The sequence below is a fragment of the Onychostoma macrolepis genome, chromosome 01 (assembly GCF_012432095.1).
Source record: "Onychostoma macrolepis isolate SWU-2019 chromosome 01, ASM1243209v1, whole genome shotgun sequence".
Classification (NCBI taxonomy): domain Eukaryota; kingdom Metazoa; phylum Chordata; class Actinopteri; order Cypriniformes; family Cyprinidae; genus Onychostoma; species Onychostoma macrolepis.
In genome coordinates this window covers 2,871,333-2,888,628 of record NC_081155.1, presented here as the reverse complement: position 1 = coordinate 2,888,628, position 17,296 = coordinate 2,871,333, and the positions used below count along the sequence as shown (strand labels likewise).

The window sequence follows — 17,296 nt, the reverse complement described above, 5'->3', positions numbered from 1 at the left end:
ACACACACACACACACATTCAGAGACATACATGCGTAACACACACACATGCACACACATTTTTTTGCATTTACATTTTTTATATTTTCTGTGTTCACAGCTATTTAATTTGTTGAAAAACTATTTACTTTAGTTAATTTTATTATTAGTAATTTTGTTACATTTTGTCATTTTATTATTAGGGTACAACGGGGCTAAAGGCCCACTTTAAGAAAAAATGTGTTATTCACTGCGCCTAAACTGTATAATTGCAGAAAGAAAAAAAAAATGTTTGTATTGAACATTAATGGAGCAACAGATTTTGTGTGAAAATAAATCATTCAAGTTGTTTATTTTGTTTTAAAATCTTATAAATGTATGAGGTGATAAGAGGGTATAAAAGGCACATGGTATTGATACAAATACTTCATATAAATTATTTTTTTTAATAATGTCTAAGTTAATACGAGTTCAAAACAATCACTTTAGCAGAGTTTGTACTATTTTCTGCTTATTTTTAAAATTAAAGAATTAATTTTTGTTCAATAAATATAATGTCATTAAAATGTTAATATAAAAAATATATTTTAAAATACAGAAACAAAATAATTTTAATTAGTAAAGATTCAGAAAGTATTGATGGAGATCCAATATTAATTGAAAATATATTTACAGTAGTAACAACAAATGATATTTTATTATATGATATGATTAATATCATTATCATGTTTCATTCTAAACATGGTGATTATCTCTAATATGGACACATACATAATATATATGATATTTATAACAACATAATATATGATATTTACCATCTGAATCTAACCATGTCATGTCAACAAATGGAAAAGTCAGCGATCTATTAATTATCATGTTAATTACTGCGCCTTTAGCCCCAACAGCAGAGGCGCTTTTTACCCCAAATACATACTTTTACATATTCTTTCGTTATTTAAAAACTGCTGCTTTAATTATCTTAAACAAAACTGAAAATCATAAAGAAGACCTTTGTCTCAAAATATATGCATTAATTTTAGCGATTCTCATTTGCTACTTAAATGTACAACATTTTAAAAAACATAAAATATTAGATCAAGTAAGCATAGAATCAACTTTGCGCTGCTGTGCGCGATCGCATCAAAGATTAGGTTTTGGAAAGTGCTACGCCACGTTTTTGTGCCGTCTAGTGGTTTAGATGAATATAATATCAAAGACGCCTTTAGCCCCATTGTACCTTATTTTTTAACAGGTCTATATGTTTTTATGAATTTCTATTTATTAGATTTTATTTTTTTTAGTACTTGGAAATAATTTTAAAAATACTTTTTTTAATAGGTTTTAGTTTATTTTTGGTTTATTACAGTTAGCTATAATATCCTTAATAATAACCCTATACACACACACACACACACATGCACAAACTCTACCACACAAACAAATTTTTATACGTTTTTTTATTTTTATCCTTTCTCATTCTCTTCTCTTCTCTTCTCTTCTCTTCTCTTCTCTTCTCTTCTCTTCTTCTCTTCTCTTCTCTTCTCTTCTCTTTAAGCCTTGTTTATACTGTTGTTTTGTGTCGTTGTGAAACGATAACCCAGAGGCGTTTTTTGTTCTATATTTGCCGTTTGCACTATAATCGGAAACGACAGGCATTCAGTTCTGAGGAAAATCATCTAAACCAGCAGGAATCAGCAGTGAAGTGCTGAACTTTTACTCAAAAACATCTCCGTTCAGATACATAATGTCTTTTACCTTAAAAATACTTTTATTGCCTGAAATTACATTTAAACACACGTTACATTTTATAAAGACGCTTTTGATTCTACACAATATAAAATTAACAAGATCTTCGAGTATATTTAGAATATCAGAATATTCTGTTTTGACTTTTTTGTATTTGTATATATGCTGTCAAACGATTAATCGTGATTAATCGCATCCAAAACAAAAGTTTTTGTTTGCATAGTATATGTGTGTGTACTGGGTATATTTATTATGTACAGTATATATAAATACACACACATGCATGTATATATTTAAGAAAAATATGTTACGTCTATATACTAAATATAAATATATACATGTAAATATTTTCAAAATATATGCTGTATGTGTGTGTATTTATATATACATAATGAATATACACAACACACACATATACTATGTAAGCAAAAACTTTTTTTACTGGATGCAATTAAACATGAACAGACACAGTGAACATATGCTTCTCTATGAAAGCGTGTGTTTTCAGCATTATTCGCAGTAGTTTTCTGCTGCCTCAGTCGTACAGATGCATCTGCTCTAACGAAGAGTCAGAAAGTATAAGCCAGGCTTCTCTCCTCTCCTCTCCTCTCCTCTTCTCTGCTGTCATCACTCCTGTCTTCACCTCCTCCCTGTGTTTGCGTTCTTCCTCCCTCAGTCGCTCCTCTCTCCACTCCTCCGGTGGGTGTAGTGCTGTTGGGCTGGGGTGTGTTTTCTGTCTCCTCCTGCAGGGCGGCGCTGCAGTCTCTGTTTGCTCTTTCAGTGCGGAGCGACGCGCGGCTAACAGACTCACTCATTCCCCCCTCATTCATTGATTCCCTTCTTCTGTTTGCAGGGCATCGTGGGACGCCGCTCTTTCCTCATTGCAGAATAAAGTGTGATGAAATCTTGATTGCCGGTGCGAAATTACAAACGTCATTTTTTAGGTTCCTCGTACATGGCGGTTTGCTGAGAGCTGCACACTGACGCTTTCATTTCTCCCTTTATACAGGATCATCATGGTCATGCGCACATGTGTGTGTGTGTTTGGATGAGTTTCCTCCGTCTGAAGGGACCAGACTGTTTGTGGCGCTGCTGAACCTCTGGAGGAAACTGTGTGTGTTCGTGTTGGACTTTCTCTCGCATGTAGCGGCCTATTCACACCGACAGCCAAACACAAACACAAGCTCAGCTGACAATGAACATCAGCCCAGGACTTTCTCTGAGGAAATTCACATTGGAAATTTAGCATACATGAATTAAAATTATTTGGTCATGCACAGTGTTTAATTGAGTTACGAGGTATAAGAGGCTGTAATATTTTATGAATATATTCACAGCTAGAGGCTGTTGTTGTGCACAATCAGTTTATTATCGTTAACTAAAGCTGAAGCTGAAACTATAAAAAAACATTTAACATGAGTTAAAAGAAATGTTAAGTATAATAAAATATAATCAAACTGTCAGTTATATTTTAAGTAGATATTTCCAAGCATTTATCATTTTAATTTAAGTTGAAGTAATGAAATCAAATTAAAATGGAAAATAACTGAACTGCGATTAAAAAAATTTAAATAAAACATTAAAATAAAATTAAAATGGACAAATCACTAAATGACTAAAACTAAACAAAAATTACTAAAACTGAAAAAAAAACTAAATAGACACTTAAAACAAGTAATTAATGAAACCAACAAAAACACGCAAGAAAATTACTTGTGTTCAAAATGTACAAAATTTATATAATAAGCGAGTACACCATGAATCAATTTTCCAAACCGTGTTTTTAGCTTGTCCTGAATCACTACGGTACACCTTTAATAAGTGTTTATATTCAGACGATTTTAGACTGGTTTGAGTAGATACCGCTGCGAGTACCTGCGTAATTCGTCATTTTTAATTAAACAGTGGTTTACTGAACAAATAGCTTTTTCTTTAAATAAATTCAATTAAAATTAAAATTTCTTAGGGATAAAGATCTACCCCAGATTCTGCTCTAAACTATAGGAGCCCTTTTACGTTACTATAAGGTTACAATTAACAACAGAGCCCAACATTCAATTACTATTTATTTTTAACTATAATAATCAGTACTCAAATTAAAATTTGTGTGCAAACATGTAAATTGCACATAATGCAGTTTTTAATTAACTTCTAAATTATACAATTTCTATTTGTTGTTGAAATATAAGCTAATCATTTACACAGTGGCTGTCACAACTTGTTTCATAAAGGATTTATTTAAACATACATTAAATAATTAAGACATCACTAACATTAAAATAAAATTAAAATGGACAAATCACTAAATGACTAAAACTAAACAAAAATTACTAAAACTGAAAAAAAAACTAAATAGACACTTAAAACAAGTAATTAATGAAACCAACAAAAACACGCAAGAAAATTACTTGTGTTCAAAATGTACAAAATTTATATAATAAGCGAGTACACCATGAATCAATTTTCCAAACCGTGTTTTTAGCTTGTCCTGAATCACTACGGTACACCTTTAATAAGTGTTTATATTCAGACGATTTTAGACTGGTTTGAGTAGATACCGCTGCGGAGTACCTGCGTAATTCGTCATTTTTTAATTAAACAGTGGTTTACTGAACAAATAGCTTTTTCTTTAAATAAATTCAATTAAAATTAAAATTTCTTAGGGATAAAGATCTACCCCAGATTCTGCTCTAAACTATAGGGAGCCCTTTTACGTTACTATAAGGTTACAATTAACAACAGAGCCCAACATTCAATTACTATTTATTTTTAACTATAATAATCAGTACTCAAATTAAAATTTGTGTGCAAACATGTAAATTGCACATAATGCAGTTTTTTAATTAACTTCTAAATTATACAATTTCTATTTGTTGTTGAAATATAAGCTAATCATTTACACAGTGGCTGTCACAACTTGTTTCATAAAGGATTTATTTAAACATACATTAAATAATTAAGACATCACTAACATTAAAATAAAATGACGTATGTAGTCTAATATTTCTCAAAATGCTCTTCTCTAGACTTATTTTCTCTAGCAAATAACGAGCTGTAGACACTGATGACTTGAAATTGAAATGCTACGTGACATTTCATTTGTAAGCTGTTTTATTGACGTCTTTCCACAATTTAAACACTGATTGAGCGATTACATATTTATTTCACATTAAAACTAGTAGTAAAGAGGAAGGGATGATTGCGCTACTGCTGTTAGAACTGAGGCGTTAATATACGGCGATATGTTGCACCACATCAAAGATCTCCAAAACGGCATGTAGGCTATTGTCCGAATTTCCTGAAACAAAATTCAATTATTTGTTCAATACACATGCGTACCGAACCAAAAGACTCCTAATACACCCCTAATAAATAGCCATTAAAAAAAGTAATAAAACTGACATAAACACACAGCAAAATTAATAAAGTACTAAAACTGAAAACAACTAAACTAAAACTAAGATAAAAAAAATAAAAAATAAATGCACATTTAAAAAAAAAAACTCAATCTTGGACTAAAGTTCAAATGAAATTACTAGAACTAAAACTAGTAAAAATAACTATACTAAATATGAGATTTAAAAACACACACAACAAAAGAAAACAAGAAAACAGCAAAGCCATCAGTGCCTTTCATAGACCATTAATGGTTTTTTAAAGTGGTAACAACATAATAAAAGTACGCATTGTTCAATGAACGCACATTGATTAGCTGGCATCCCTGATCTAGAACACACAGTGCCTGACGTGCAGCAAAATAACGGTCTGTTTATTTTGGTGCGCTGCACAACAACAGCTCTTACGACTGCGTCGGCCGATCGAATGCGTGTTTGATCACGTTCCTGAAGGAACGAGGGAAGCAGATGAATTTGATTTAGCTGATGAGTGTGTAATTTCCGGCTGCGGTGTGAATAGGCCCATATGAATGTGACTGTCTGTAATAATCTGTGTTTCCCGCAGCGGCCGTGCTGAATATGTGGGGTTTGTTTGGGTGGGGGGCGGGTGGAGGGATGGAGAGTGGACAGAGTGATCGAGGGCAGATAGAAGAACGCCTAATGAATATTCAGATGATTAAATCCATCACACCAGCGATTGGTGGTGTTTAACTGAGGCGTAGCTAGTTCCTGTCCCTTACCCTACCATACCATCACTCTCTCTCTCTCTCTCTCTCTCTCTTGCTCTCTCTCCCTCTCTCTCTCTCTCTCTCTCTCTCCCTCTCTCTCTCTCTCTGTTGCAATATTTTCGTCTCTCCCCTCTTTTGTCTTTCTCCCTCATGTGTTTCTCCTTCTGTCTCATGTCTAATAAATTTCACTTGACCTTTAAGCTTGAAAAGAAACAGAAGACTCTGCTGTTGAACTGAAATTTCTCTTTTTCTCTCTTCTGTGCACCTTCTGCCTGTCTCTCTCTCTTTCTGTCTTTCTCTCTCTCGCTCTCTCTCTCTCTTCATTTATACCTCTCTCCCCTTCTCTATTTCAACGCTTGAATAGAAGTGGACCAAAAAGGTAAAGACCATGTTAACGCCGCAGTTTCTCTCTCCTGTCTCTCCTCATCTCTTCATCTTGTCTTCCTCTCTCTCTCTCTCTGTCTCTCTCTTTTCTCCCCGGCCCTTGTGATGTGCTCTAGTTTGATGCAGCTCCTTCATTTTCCTCCTTCTCTTGTTCACACACCTTACAAACACCAGGAAGAACCTCCTCTCTCTCTCTTTTGTCTTTCTTTCTTTCTCTCACACACTCGCACACACACTTGTCTTCTGCTCTCCCTTTTGATTTGCTTGCTGTTTGAAGCTCATTTATCCTCAGATCCAAATGACACACGTGTCTCTGTTCATCCCTTTGCTTCCCTCAGGACCGACCTGTTGTCGTTAATTTAGCGTTTATAAAGAAAACTACTCCTTCTCTTTTAGTAACTGTGTGCACATGCTGTGTTCCTGAAGTGCTTGACCTGAGTGTGTGGGTGTGACGTGATTGACAGCTCTCCCAGCCAATCCCTGTCCTCTGTGTGAACTAACCCGCATCTCATTGGCTCCAAAGGTTCCTGTAGCCCCGCCCCCTCTCTCATGATTCTACCTCAAATATTCTAACCAGAACTGAAATGTAGCAAATCAGTTTATGACAGCAAACAAACAAACACATCTATCTATCTATCTATCTATCTATCTATCTATCTATCTATCTATCTATCTATCTGTCTTTCTGTCTATCTATCTATCTATCTATCTATCTATCTATCTGTCTATCTATCTATCTCTATCTATCTATCTATCTATCTATCTATCTATCTATCTATCTATCTATCTATCTATCTGTCTTTCTGTCTATCTGTCTATCTGTCTATCTATCTATCTATCTATCTATCTATCTATCTATCTATCTGTCTTTCTGTCTATCTATCTATCTATCTATCTATCTATCTATCTATCTATCTATCTATCTATCTATCTATCTATCTATCTATCTATCTGTCTATCTATCTGTCTGTCTGTCTTTCTATCTATCTATCTATCTATCTATCTATCTATCTATCTATCTATCTATCTATCTATCTATCTATCTATATATCTATCTATCTATCTATCTATCTATCTGTCTGTCTATCTATCTGTCTGTCTATCTATCTATCGTCTGTCTGTCTGTCTATCTTTGCTTGCACACACTCGTATAATGGCATTGTATTTTCATCTTTTGAGAACAAAATTTCTCTTTCTCACACACACAGGCACTCATGATACAGCAATAGGTAGTGTAAGAAGTGTGTTTGTGTTTTGTTTCTGTGTGTGTGTGTGTGTGTATGTGTGTGTGTGTGTATAGAATAGATCTGTTCATTAGATCTATTCTTTATCCATCTAATACACTTCATCCTCTACTCCTGCTCATCTCTATTATCGCTCTCTCTTTCTCCGTCTCTAGTTTTTGTTTGTCCTGGAACATTAATGCGAGTGCTGGAGCCCAGTTCCGTGCGGGAGGCGGAGCATCAGTCGGGGGCGTGGTGTAAAGACCCTCTGCAAGCGGGCGATAGACTGTATGTGATGCCCTGGACACCCTATCGCACAGATATGCTGTATGAATATGCTTCTTGGGATGACTACATCCAAAACAGAGTCACCACCACCTATAAGTGAGTTTGTGTTTATAAGTTAAAAAGTGAGACAAGTTGAACATTGTATGAATGTTTCTGTAATAATAATGTTTCTGTGTAACGTACAGATTGCCGAGTCGAGTTGACGGCACCGGTTTCGTCGTGTATGATGGAGCTGTGTTCTACAATAAAGAACGCACACGCAACATTGTGAAATATGACCTGCGAACTCGCATCAAGAGCGGCGAAGCTATTATTGCTACCGCCAACTATCACGACACGTCGCCGTACCGCTGGGGCGGGAAATCCGACATCGACTTAGCTGTGGACGAACACGGGCTCTGGGTCATATACGCCACTGAAGCCAACAGCGGACGCCTGGTTGTTAGCCAGGTGAGAAAGATCGATAGAGTGTTTTTAAATGAACTTACTGTTTACATCTTGCTGCATGGTTCTGATTGGCTGCTTTCCAATTGTTCCGTAATCCGACTGGCTGGTATCTCAGGTGAACCCCTACACGCTGCGGTTTGAGGGAACGTGGCAGACGAGCTTTGAGAAGCGCATGGCGTCGGATGCATTCGTGGCGTGTGGCATCTTGTACGCCGTTCGTTCCGTGTACCAGGATGACGACAGCGAGGTGGGCGGAGACCTGATCCTGTACGCCTATGACACGCGGCATAACCACGAGGAGCCAGTGAGGATCCCGTTCCCCAACCCATACCAGCACATCTCCTCCATCAGCTACAACCCCAGAGACAACCAGCTGTACGTCTGGAACAACTACATCGTCCTGCGGTACCCGCTGGAGTTCAGCCCGCCGCAGCCCACCACAGGTGAGCATTGTGATACCTCACAGGTTGCTCTTTCTTTGCTCAGGAGGCTTAATTGAGATCTCAGTTATGTGTTGAGTATCAGCTTGAGCCAAATGAGTCAGTAGTTGCCATAAAGCATGAGTATGTTCATTGCTCAGATGTTTCTCTTTCAAAGCTCATGTATCAACTTTGTCTCAGTTGTTTCTCCTGAAATAAAATCATACCCAAATGAGTCAATTGTTGTCATACAGTAGAGTTTATAGCTGTAAAAATGAATTTTGAGAAGCAGCTCAGATCATTTGATCTTTGATGAGAAATATTTGAGTTCGTACTGTGACTTTTCGATCACAGACTTTGGTATCTTGCCAAAATGGAGCACATTATGAGATGCGGTTGAGATCTCTTCCAAATATCATTATATCAGGAGATTTCTGAGATCATTTGATCTTTTGAGAATTTGATGAGAAAAGTTTGAGTTCATATTGAGATCTCTGACTTGAAATTGCAAACCTTGGCAAATCCAATCACAGCTGGAGATGTGGTTTAGATCTCTTACAAATCGCATAATTTTCTCAAGAGAAAAAATGGAGAAACAGCTCTGATCGTAGTTTTTCTTGGAATTTTATGAGAAATGTTTATATTTAGATCTTTGACTTTACATTTCAAATCTTGGCAGATCTGAGCATAGTTTGAGATGATATCTCTTCCAAATTTCATCATTTTCACATTTTAAAAATCGGTGAAGCATTTGATCTTAAGTAAATTTTGTGACTTTAGATTGCAAATCTGAGCAAAGTTTAAGATACTTAAAAAAAATGGGGAAGCAGGAGACTTTCACTTAGAGTTTGTATTTATAACTGTTACGTTTATTAAAATACCAGAACAGTGTAATTTTTATTATGCTTGCGCCTGTTAATGGTTCTGAAATATCTGCATTCATCTGTAAATGTGGGTGGAAAACTGTTGTAAATAAAATTATATGATGTCACGTTGCATGTCTTCCTCAAATCATTAGGGATCAAAATCTTTAAGGAACTGGAATCAGAACAGCATCCCATCACATTTGCTCTCCGTTTAATCTCATTGTATCTCATTGTGTCTGTTTATCTCCTCTCAGACCCACTCTCGACGCCTCTTCTCTCCACCACTCCTCCGAGTGCGCTCTCCACTACAGTGTCCATGGGCTTCAGCCCCACCTCCGTCCCATCCGTCACCTTCCACCCGGTGGGGGCTATAAACAGGGCTCCGGCGGGGCGGCCCATCACAGCCACGGTCCCGGTGACCATCAGGCCCCCCCGCCGGCCACAGGGGCCGCGCACACCCATGTGTGAGGGCCGGGTGACCCGCGGGGTCCAGTGGCCCCCGACTCATCGAGGAGAAACGGTGGAGAGGCCGTGTCCCAAAGGATCGCTCGGTCAGTAGGGGCTTGTGTTGGCTGGTGTTTCGGGGGGTTTCATGTGTGTGGTCACAGTACAGATGAGTCAGTGCTAAAATAAACGGTTCAGTGGGTGTGTTTCAGCTGCCGTCAAGCCCGCTGTGGTGGTCAGACAATCTCTTGATATGTTTCTTCATGAAGATAAGCAGTAAAAAAAAGTATTTCCTTTCTTTGTTTTAGCAACATGTAAACGGCAGCAACATTGTTCGGCTGTTTAATGGCCATAACAACAGACTGCAGGTGATGACGAGCTGTTAAACATGTCGGTGCCTTGTGTTTGTAGTTTTCACTTTTTTTTCTTTGTGTAATTCACTCAAGTAGTCTTATTTTACATCTGATGACATCTTTTTATTCTAGTATCATGTTTCTAGTGGATGGCTTTGTATAATATATTCATGCATGCTGCTGAACTCTCAGTGAACTCGCCTCTGGACAGTTGTGAGGCGTTTGATGGCTTCTGTTTTTCATAATCTTTGTCACAGTCATTTGTACGAAGCCCCCAGATACAAAATCAGTTTTTAATATAGTTTTTAAATGTATTTAGCATTATTATTAGAGGCAAGCAGTGATTCTTAACAGTCATTACCATCAGTGTTTTGACTTGATCACACAGATTACATCAAGGCACTTGAAGGTCATATGCTAATGCTAGCTTTAAAGCCACACTCTCCTGCAGAGGAAAACTTCTTCTAAAACGAATTTAAATGCCATTTTCTAATTGTATTATAATTATTGCACGTGCAGTTTTCATAAACTCAAATGAATTGAGAGATTACATGAAAATGTTTACTTATAAAACATTATATTTGTTATGCAGCAGGACCTCCGAAATGAGATGTTTTTAAGAATTGCAGAAAGGAAATAAAACGAAATGAAATAATGACCATTCTGAGATCTGAAATGTTTCCAGCTTCAAATCTTAATGTTGAACAAAATAAGTGTGCATGCATCTGTCAGCTTCTGCATCTTGAATGAACCATTGAATGTTACCAGAAAAATCACCACACCTTCATGTGCGCATTTTATGGGTCAGAAAGTTTTCTGAGTGTTATGTTCCTGTTTGCGGTGCTTTCCACTGACGTGTCAGATGTTTCTTTACAGCTTCACAATAGCCTCTCCAAAGGTTTAGCTTTCACTGAAGATCTGACTAACTCGGCTTGATGGTATTTTGTTTTGTGATGATCTGACTGTTTCTACAGGAATCCCTCTTATCAGGATTTCCTTTTCCTGTGACGCCACCCGATTCAGATTGTTTTCCGTTTGGCAGCTTTACTCATTTCTCCTGCTCTCTGTCCATCATTCAGGTATCGCGTCGTATCAGTGTATGGCTGATGACGTGGTGTGGAACTCCAGAGGCCCCGACCTCAGCAACTGCACCTCGCCCTGGGTCAGCCAGGTCGCTCAAAAGGTAAGTCGAAGGTCAGAGGTCAGGCGTTCTCAGAAGGAAAAATGGGGTGCGTCTCAATCAGCTCCCTAGCTCCCGAGCTTGTGAATCAGTAGATTGTGTTCACAAATTTGGTCAGTTTTGCACGTTGGGACAGTGATCACTCGAATTCCAGTTGCATGATTATATACTATTATTTTTTATTCTCTTTGAAGACATTGTTCTGTTACATGTTCTTACAACATTTCAGCCCAATATTAATTATAAATTAGATGTGTTCATTACCTGTCTAGCGATGTGTGTCAATATACTAAGAAAACGGTTTGTCTTTTCAAATCTTCTATCGCGTGTCATATTTATCAAATTTGCTCGTGTGGTTTATGTTTTGCGCTTCCAGTAAGGGAGCATAGTGAGCACCGATGCTCCCTAGAATTCCGGTGCATTGTGGGATTTTTCAGGGAGCGAACGTTCCAGTGCACTGGAAGGATTTCGCGATTGAGACATCCCTTAAAATGGCGGACTCCCTGATCAGTGCCCTGACTACTGAACGAGGGAGCTGATTGAGACGCACCCATGGATACAGAAGCACTGACAGTCAAACTGGATATAGGAAGAATGGCAGATAAAACTATAGATAGATAGATAGATGAACAGATATTTGATGTCTCTCTCATCTCTGTAGATTAAGAGTGGGGAGAACGCAGCACATATCGCTGCTGTACTTGTCAATCACACACGGGGGCGGGTCTACGCTGGTGATGTCACTTCCTCTGTGCGTCTGATGGAGCAGCTGCTGGACATTCTGGACTCACAGCTGCAGGCGCTGCGACCCGGAAACAAGGAGTCGGCAACACGCAACTACAACAAGGTGTTGTACACACACACACGCATACACATACACTCTCACACACACACACACACTGTCAGAGCTAACACAGTTTCTTGGTCTCTTTTAGCTTCAGAAGAGAGAGCGAACCTGTCGAGCGTTTATTCAGGTAATCATGCAGCACACAGTCGTGCAAACACACGTGTGTCTGTGTTCGGCACTCACCTGTGTGTGTGTGTGTGTTTGTCAGGCGGTGGTGCAGACGGTGGATAACCTGCTGCGTTTGGAGGCGCTGGAGTCGTGGCAGGATATGAACGTCACAGAACAGTCACACACCGCCACCATGCTGCTGGACGTCATGGAGAAAGGAGCGTTTCTACTGGCCAACAACCTGTACGGGGGTCACTTCAGCGACCGCGCACCCAACGTCGGTACGGCTCGCGCTGCTTCATATACACCAGCGCTCAGACGTTCAGGAACAGACGTGCATTTGTTTGATCAAAAATACAGTAAAACAGTGAAATATTATTACAATTTAAAGCAGCTGTTTTCTGAGTGAATATCTGTTAAAATGTAATTGATTGTTGTGATGCGCAGCTGAATTTTCAGCATCATTACTCTAGTCTTCAGTGTCACATGATCCTTCAGAAATCATTCTAATATGCTGATTTGCTGCTCGAGAAACATTTCTGATTATTATCAATGTTGAAAACTGTTTTATTTTTCAGGGTTCAAAAGGACAGCATTTATTTAAAATAAATCTTTTCCAACATAATATGTGCCTTTACTGTTGATCAATGTAATGCATCCTTGATGAAAAAAAAAAAAAAAAAGATTGTGTAAAGTAACCGTGTAAAAGTTTTTTTTTTTAGCAGAATTATTGTTACTTTTGAAAGTTCCTTAACTGTTTTAAATTATCAACATATGTGTTGATAATTAAATCTATTATAAATCTATATATATATATACAGTGGGGCAAAAAAGTATTTAGTCTGCCACCAATTGTGCAAGTTCTCCCACTTAAAAGATGAGAGAGGCCTGTAATTTTCATCATAGGTATACCTCAACTATGAGAGACAAAATGAGAAAAAAATCCAGAAAATCACATTGTAGGATTTTTAAAGAATTTATTGGTAAAATCCTCGGTAAAATAAGTATTTGGTCAATAACAAAAATTTCATCTCAATACTTTGTTATATACCCTTTGTTGGCAATGACAGAGGTCAAACGTTTTCTGTAAGTCTTCACACACTGTTGCTGGTATTTTGGCCCATTCCTCCACGCAGATCTCCTCTAGAGCAGTAATGTTTTGTAAAATCTAATTATGAAAATGTGTTAAGTGCATCAAATAAATTTTAATATTTTTTTTTTTTTTTTACAGAATTTCTTAGTTTTGGTTAATCTTAATTTCCATATATACTAATAACATTTTCACTATGTTTTTAACATGCATAACTAATGTCAACAATAATGTTACCCTTATTTTTATTCATTTGCATGTAAGTTAATGTGTTAGATTTTATGCTTGTTATTTTTAAAGAGCAAACGTGTCTGTGTGTGTGTTTCAGATCTGGAGGTGTATGTGCTCAACACAGAGATGGAGCTGAAGGATCTGTCCTTCCCAAACTCATATGACAGCGACAGCACCATCCACGTGTCGGCATCCACCATCAAACAGTACAGCCGCAACGGTCAGTCTCTCTCTCTGTCTCTCTCTCCGTCTGTCTGTCTCAGTCGCTCACACTCTTCACGAGGTTTCTCCACGCAACACGCATCCTGGCCGGTTCTCTCGCCGTTGCCATGGCAACAGTCACCATGGTCACTGGCTCCTGTGGCCGTTGCCGTGGTGATGCATTTGTGTGATGATGCGGGTTATTTCGAGAGCTGTGTGGGATCGATCGCAGCCGAGCGCGTCGTGTATATCTGACGTCTGTGTGTGTTTGTGTGTCCATCAGGTCAGGTGAAGGTGGTTTTCACACTCTATAAGAACCTGGGCTCGTTCCTCTCCACTCAAAACGCCACGCTGAAGACGGACGGCGAGCTGAAGTCAGGAGGACACAGTCTGGCCGTCAACTCCCACATCGTCTCTGCCTCCATGAACAAAGAGTCCAGCCGCGTGTTTCTGACCAAACCCGTCGAGTTCACGCTGAGACACCTGCAGGTACAAACACACACTGCAACACACACTCACTCACACACGGACTGGCTTTAGCCATCATTTCCTGATATTAGAAATCTATTGTTTCGAACTCGATCTGCAGTTGAGAGTTTTGCGTCACACAAAACTGGTATTGACGTATTAAGAGTAGATATGATGGGTAACAGTTTAGTACATTTGAAACATGAATATAATGATATCTAAAACAATATACAAAGATATCTGATTTTAATATCAGCCTAATCAAGGCAAAGTGGATTGTTATATAACCACTAAGCTGGCCGATGCCAATAAAGTCACATATAAAATATAGAACCAAAAATGTATATCTAATAAAATACACTACTGTTCAAAACTTAGATGTTTTAAAGAAATTAGTACTTATATTCATCAAGGACACATTAAACTGATCAAAAGTGTCAGTAAAGACATTTATAATGTTATGAAAGGCTTCAAATAAATTAAATAAATCAAATCAGCGTTTCAAATGTTGTTGTTCTGTTGAACTTTCTATTCATCTGTGAATCCTGAAAAATAAAATGCATCACATCTTCCACAAAAATATTGTGCAGCACAACTGTTTTCAACATTGATAATAATCAGAAATGTTTCTTGAGCAGCAGATCAGAATATTAGAATGATTTCTGAAGGATCGTGTGACACTAAAGACTGGAGTAATGATGCTGAAAATTCAGCTTTGATCACAGAAATAAATAATGTTTTAACATATATTCACATAGAAAACAGTTATTTTAAATTGTAATAATATTTCAAAAAAATTTCTGTATTTTTAATCAAACGAATGCAGCCTTGGTGAGCAGAAGAGACTTTAAAAAACATTACAAAAAAATCCTAACAAACCAAAATTGTACTGTACATTAGAAAAAAAAGCAAGTTTAATTTTATATCGTACAAGTAATTAAAAATGTGTTTAGTTATAATGTCTTATTAAGAAAAGATAAGAAAACTATTTATATAATAATTATCCAAAAGACATTTGAGGAACATAAACACACTCTTATAAACTGTAAATGGCCCACGGGCGTCTGTGTGGTTGTGTTTTGACAGCTGGAGAATCACTTCAATCCCAACTGTTCGTTCTGGAATTACTCTGAGCGCTCGATGACGGGTCAGTGGTCGTCGCATGGCTGCAGACGTCTGCACAGCAACAACACGCACACCACCTGCGCCTGCTCGCATCTGACCAACTTCGCCGTGCTCATGAACCACCAGCAGCCCGCCGTGAGTCTCAAACACTCACATGCGTGTTTAACCCTTCACACGCCGCGCGTCAGTCATTCACGCTCTGTTGTTCTCTCTGTGTCAGTATCCCGGCGGCGTTCAGGGTCTGATCCTGTTTGTCATCACGTGGGTGGGGATGGTGATCTCTCTGGTGTGTCTGGCTCTGTGCATCTCCACCTTCTGCTGCCTGCGAGGCCTTCAGAGCGACCGCACCACCATCCACAAGAACCTGTGCCTCACGCTCTTCATCTCACAGCTCCTCTTCCTCATCGGCATGGACAAGACACGCTATGTTGTGAGTTCATGAGGGCCAGACCTCATCAGAGCAAACCAGACCATGCCAGACTGCATCAGAGTAAACCAGACAGCATTAGAGTAATCCAGACTTTGTCAGTGCAAACCAGACCACATTAAACTAAACAAAACCATATCAGAGCAAACCAGACCACATCGGATCAAACCAGACCACACCAGATTGCATCAGAGTAAACTAGACCACATTAGACTAAACCAGACCACATCAGACCAAACCAGACCATGCCAGCCAGCATCAGAGTAAACTAGACGGCATTAGACTAAACCAGGCTGTACCAGAGCAAATCAGACAACATCAGAGTAAACATGACCAGGCCCAGATAACATCAGAGTAAACCAGACTGCATCAGAGCAAACCAGACCACATTGAACTAAATCAGATCACATCAGACAAAACTGAATCAGACTAAACCAGATCACATTAGACTAAACCAGACTACACCAGAGCAAACCAGACAACACCAGACTGCATCAGATTAAACCAGACCATGTTATACAAAACATTAGACTAAATCAGACCACATAGGAATATATTGCATCAGTCTAAACCAGACCACCTTAGAGCAAACCAAACCTCAACAAACCACATTAGACCAAACCAGAGTACATTTGTAAAAGTAAGACATCATCAGAGCAAACCATATCACACCAGACTACATTATACTAAACCAGTACACATCAGAGTAAACCAGACTACATCATACCACATTAGACTAAATCAAACCACACCAGAACACATTAGACAAAACCAGATTACATTGGACCACATTAGACTACATCAGACCACACTAGAACGCATTAGACAAAACCAGACCACCTTAGACTAAATAATACTGCATTAGACCAAACTGGATCAGACTAAATCAGATCACATTAGTCTAAAGCAGACCACATCAGACCTAACACGATTTTATCAGATTAAACCAAACCTGCTCAGACCATCCAGACCAATCCATTAGAGTAAACTAGACTACATCAGACCATATCAGACTAAACCGGACACACATCAGACCAAACAAGACTTTATCAGACTAAACCAAACCTCATCAGACCTAACAGTCAACCTAAATCAGATCACATCAGAGTAAACCAGGCTTCATCAGACTGCATTAGATGAAACATCATCAGACCTAACAAGAATTAATCAGACTAAACCAGAACACACCAGATCACATTAGAGAGAACTAGGCAATATCAGACTGCATTCACCTAAACCAGACCACATCAGACCTAAGAAGACTTTATCAGACTAAACCAAACCTCATCAGACCTAACAGTCAACCTAAATCAGATCACATCAGAGTAAACCAGGGTACATCAGACTG

General features: G+C 38.3%; 1 protein-coding gene across 4 annotated transcripts in view; it reads left to right on the top strand.

The window, feature by feature from the left end:
• Window positions 1-17,296, top strand: part of LOC131542126 (adhesion G protein-coupled receptor L1-like) — a 38,585-nt gene that overhangs the window by 12,052 nt on the left and 9,237 nt on the right. For 2 of the 4 annotated variants that reach the window (XM_058778494.1, XM_058778486.1), the window contains exons 5-16: window positions 7,631-7,838; window positions 7,928-8,192; window positions 8,305-8,632; window positions 9,729-10,025; window positions 11,351-11,454; window positions 12,113-12,298; window positions 12,387-12,425; window positions 12,507-12,687; window positions 13,825-13,947; window positions 14,212-14,417; window positions 15,483-15,656; window positions 15,742-15,951. In XM_058778494.1, the coding sequence (XP_058634477.1) occupies window positions 7,631-7,838; window positions 7,928-8,192; window positions 8,305-8,632; window positions 9,729-10,025; window positions 11,351-11,454; window positions 12,113-12,298; window positions 12,387-12,425; window positions 12,507-12,687; window positions 13,825-13,947; window positions 14,212-14,417; window positions 15,483-15,656; window positions 15,742-15,951 (2,321 nt within the window). Of the gene's footprint in view, window positions 1-6,612; window positions 6,755-7,227; window positions 7,461-7,630; window positions 7,839-7,927; window positions 8,193-8,304; window positions 8,633-9,728; window positions 10,026-11,350; window positions 11,455-12,112; window positions 12,299-12,386; window positions 12,426-12,506; window positions 12,688-13,824; window positions 13,948-14,211; window positions 14,418-15,482; window positions 15,657-15,741; window positions 15,952-17,296 lie in introns of those variants that run through there. The other 2 variants (XM_058778510.1, XM_058778503.1) reach the window with 2 other exon arrangements.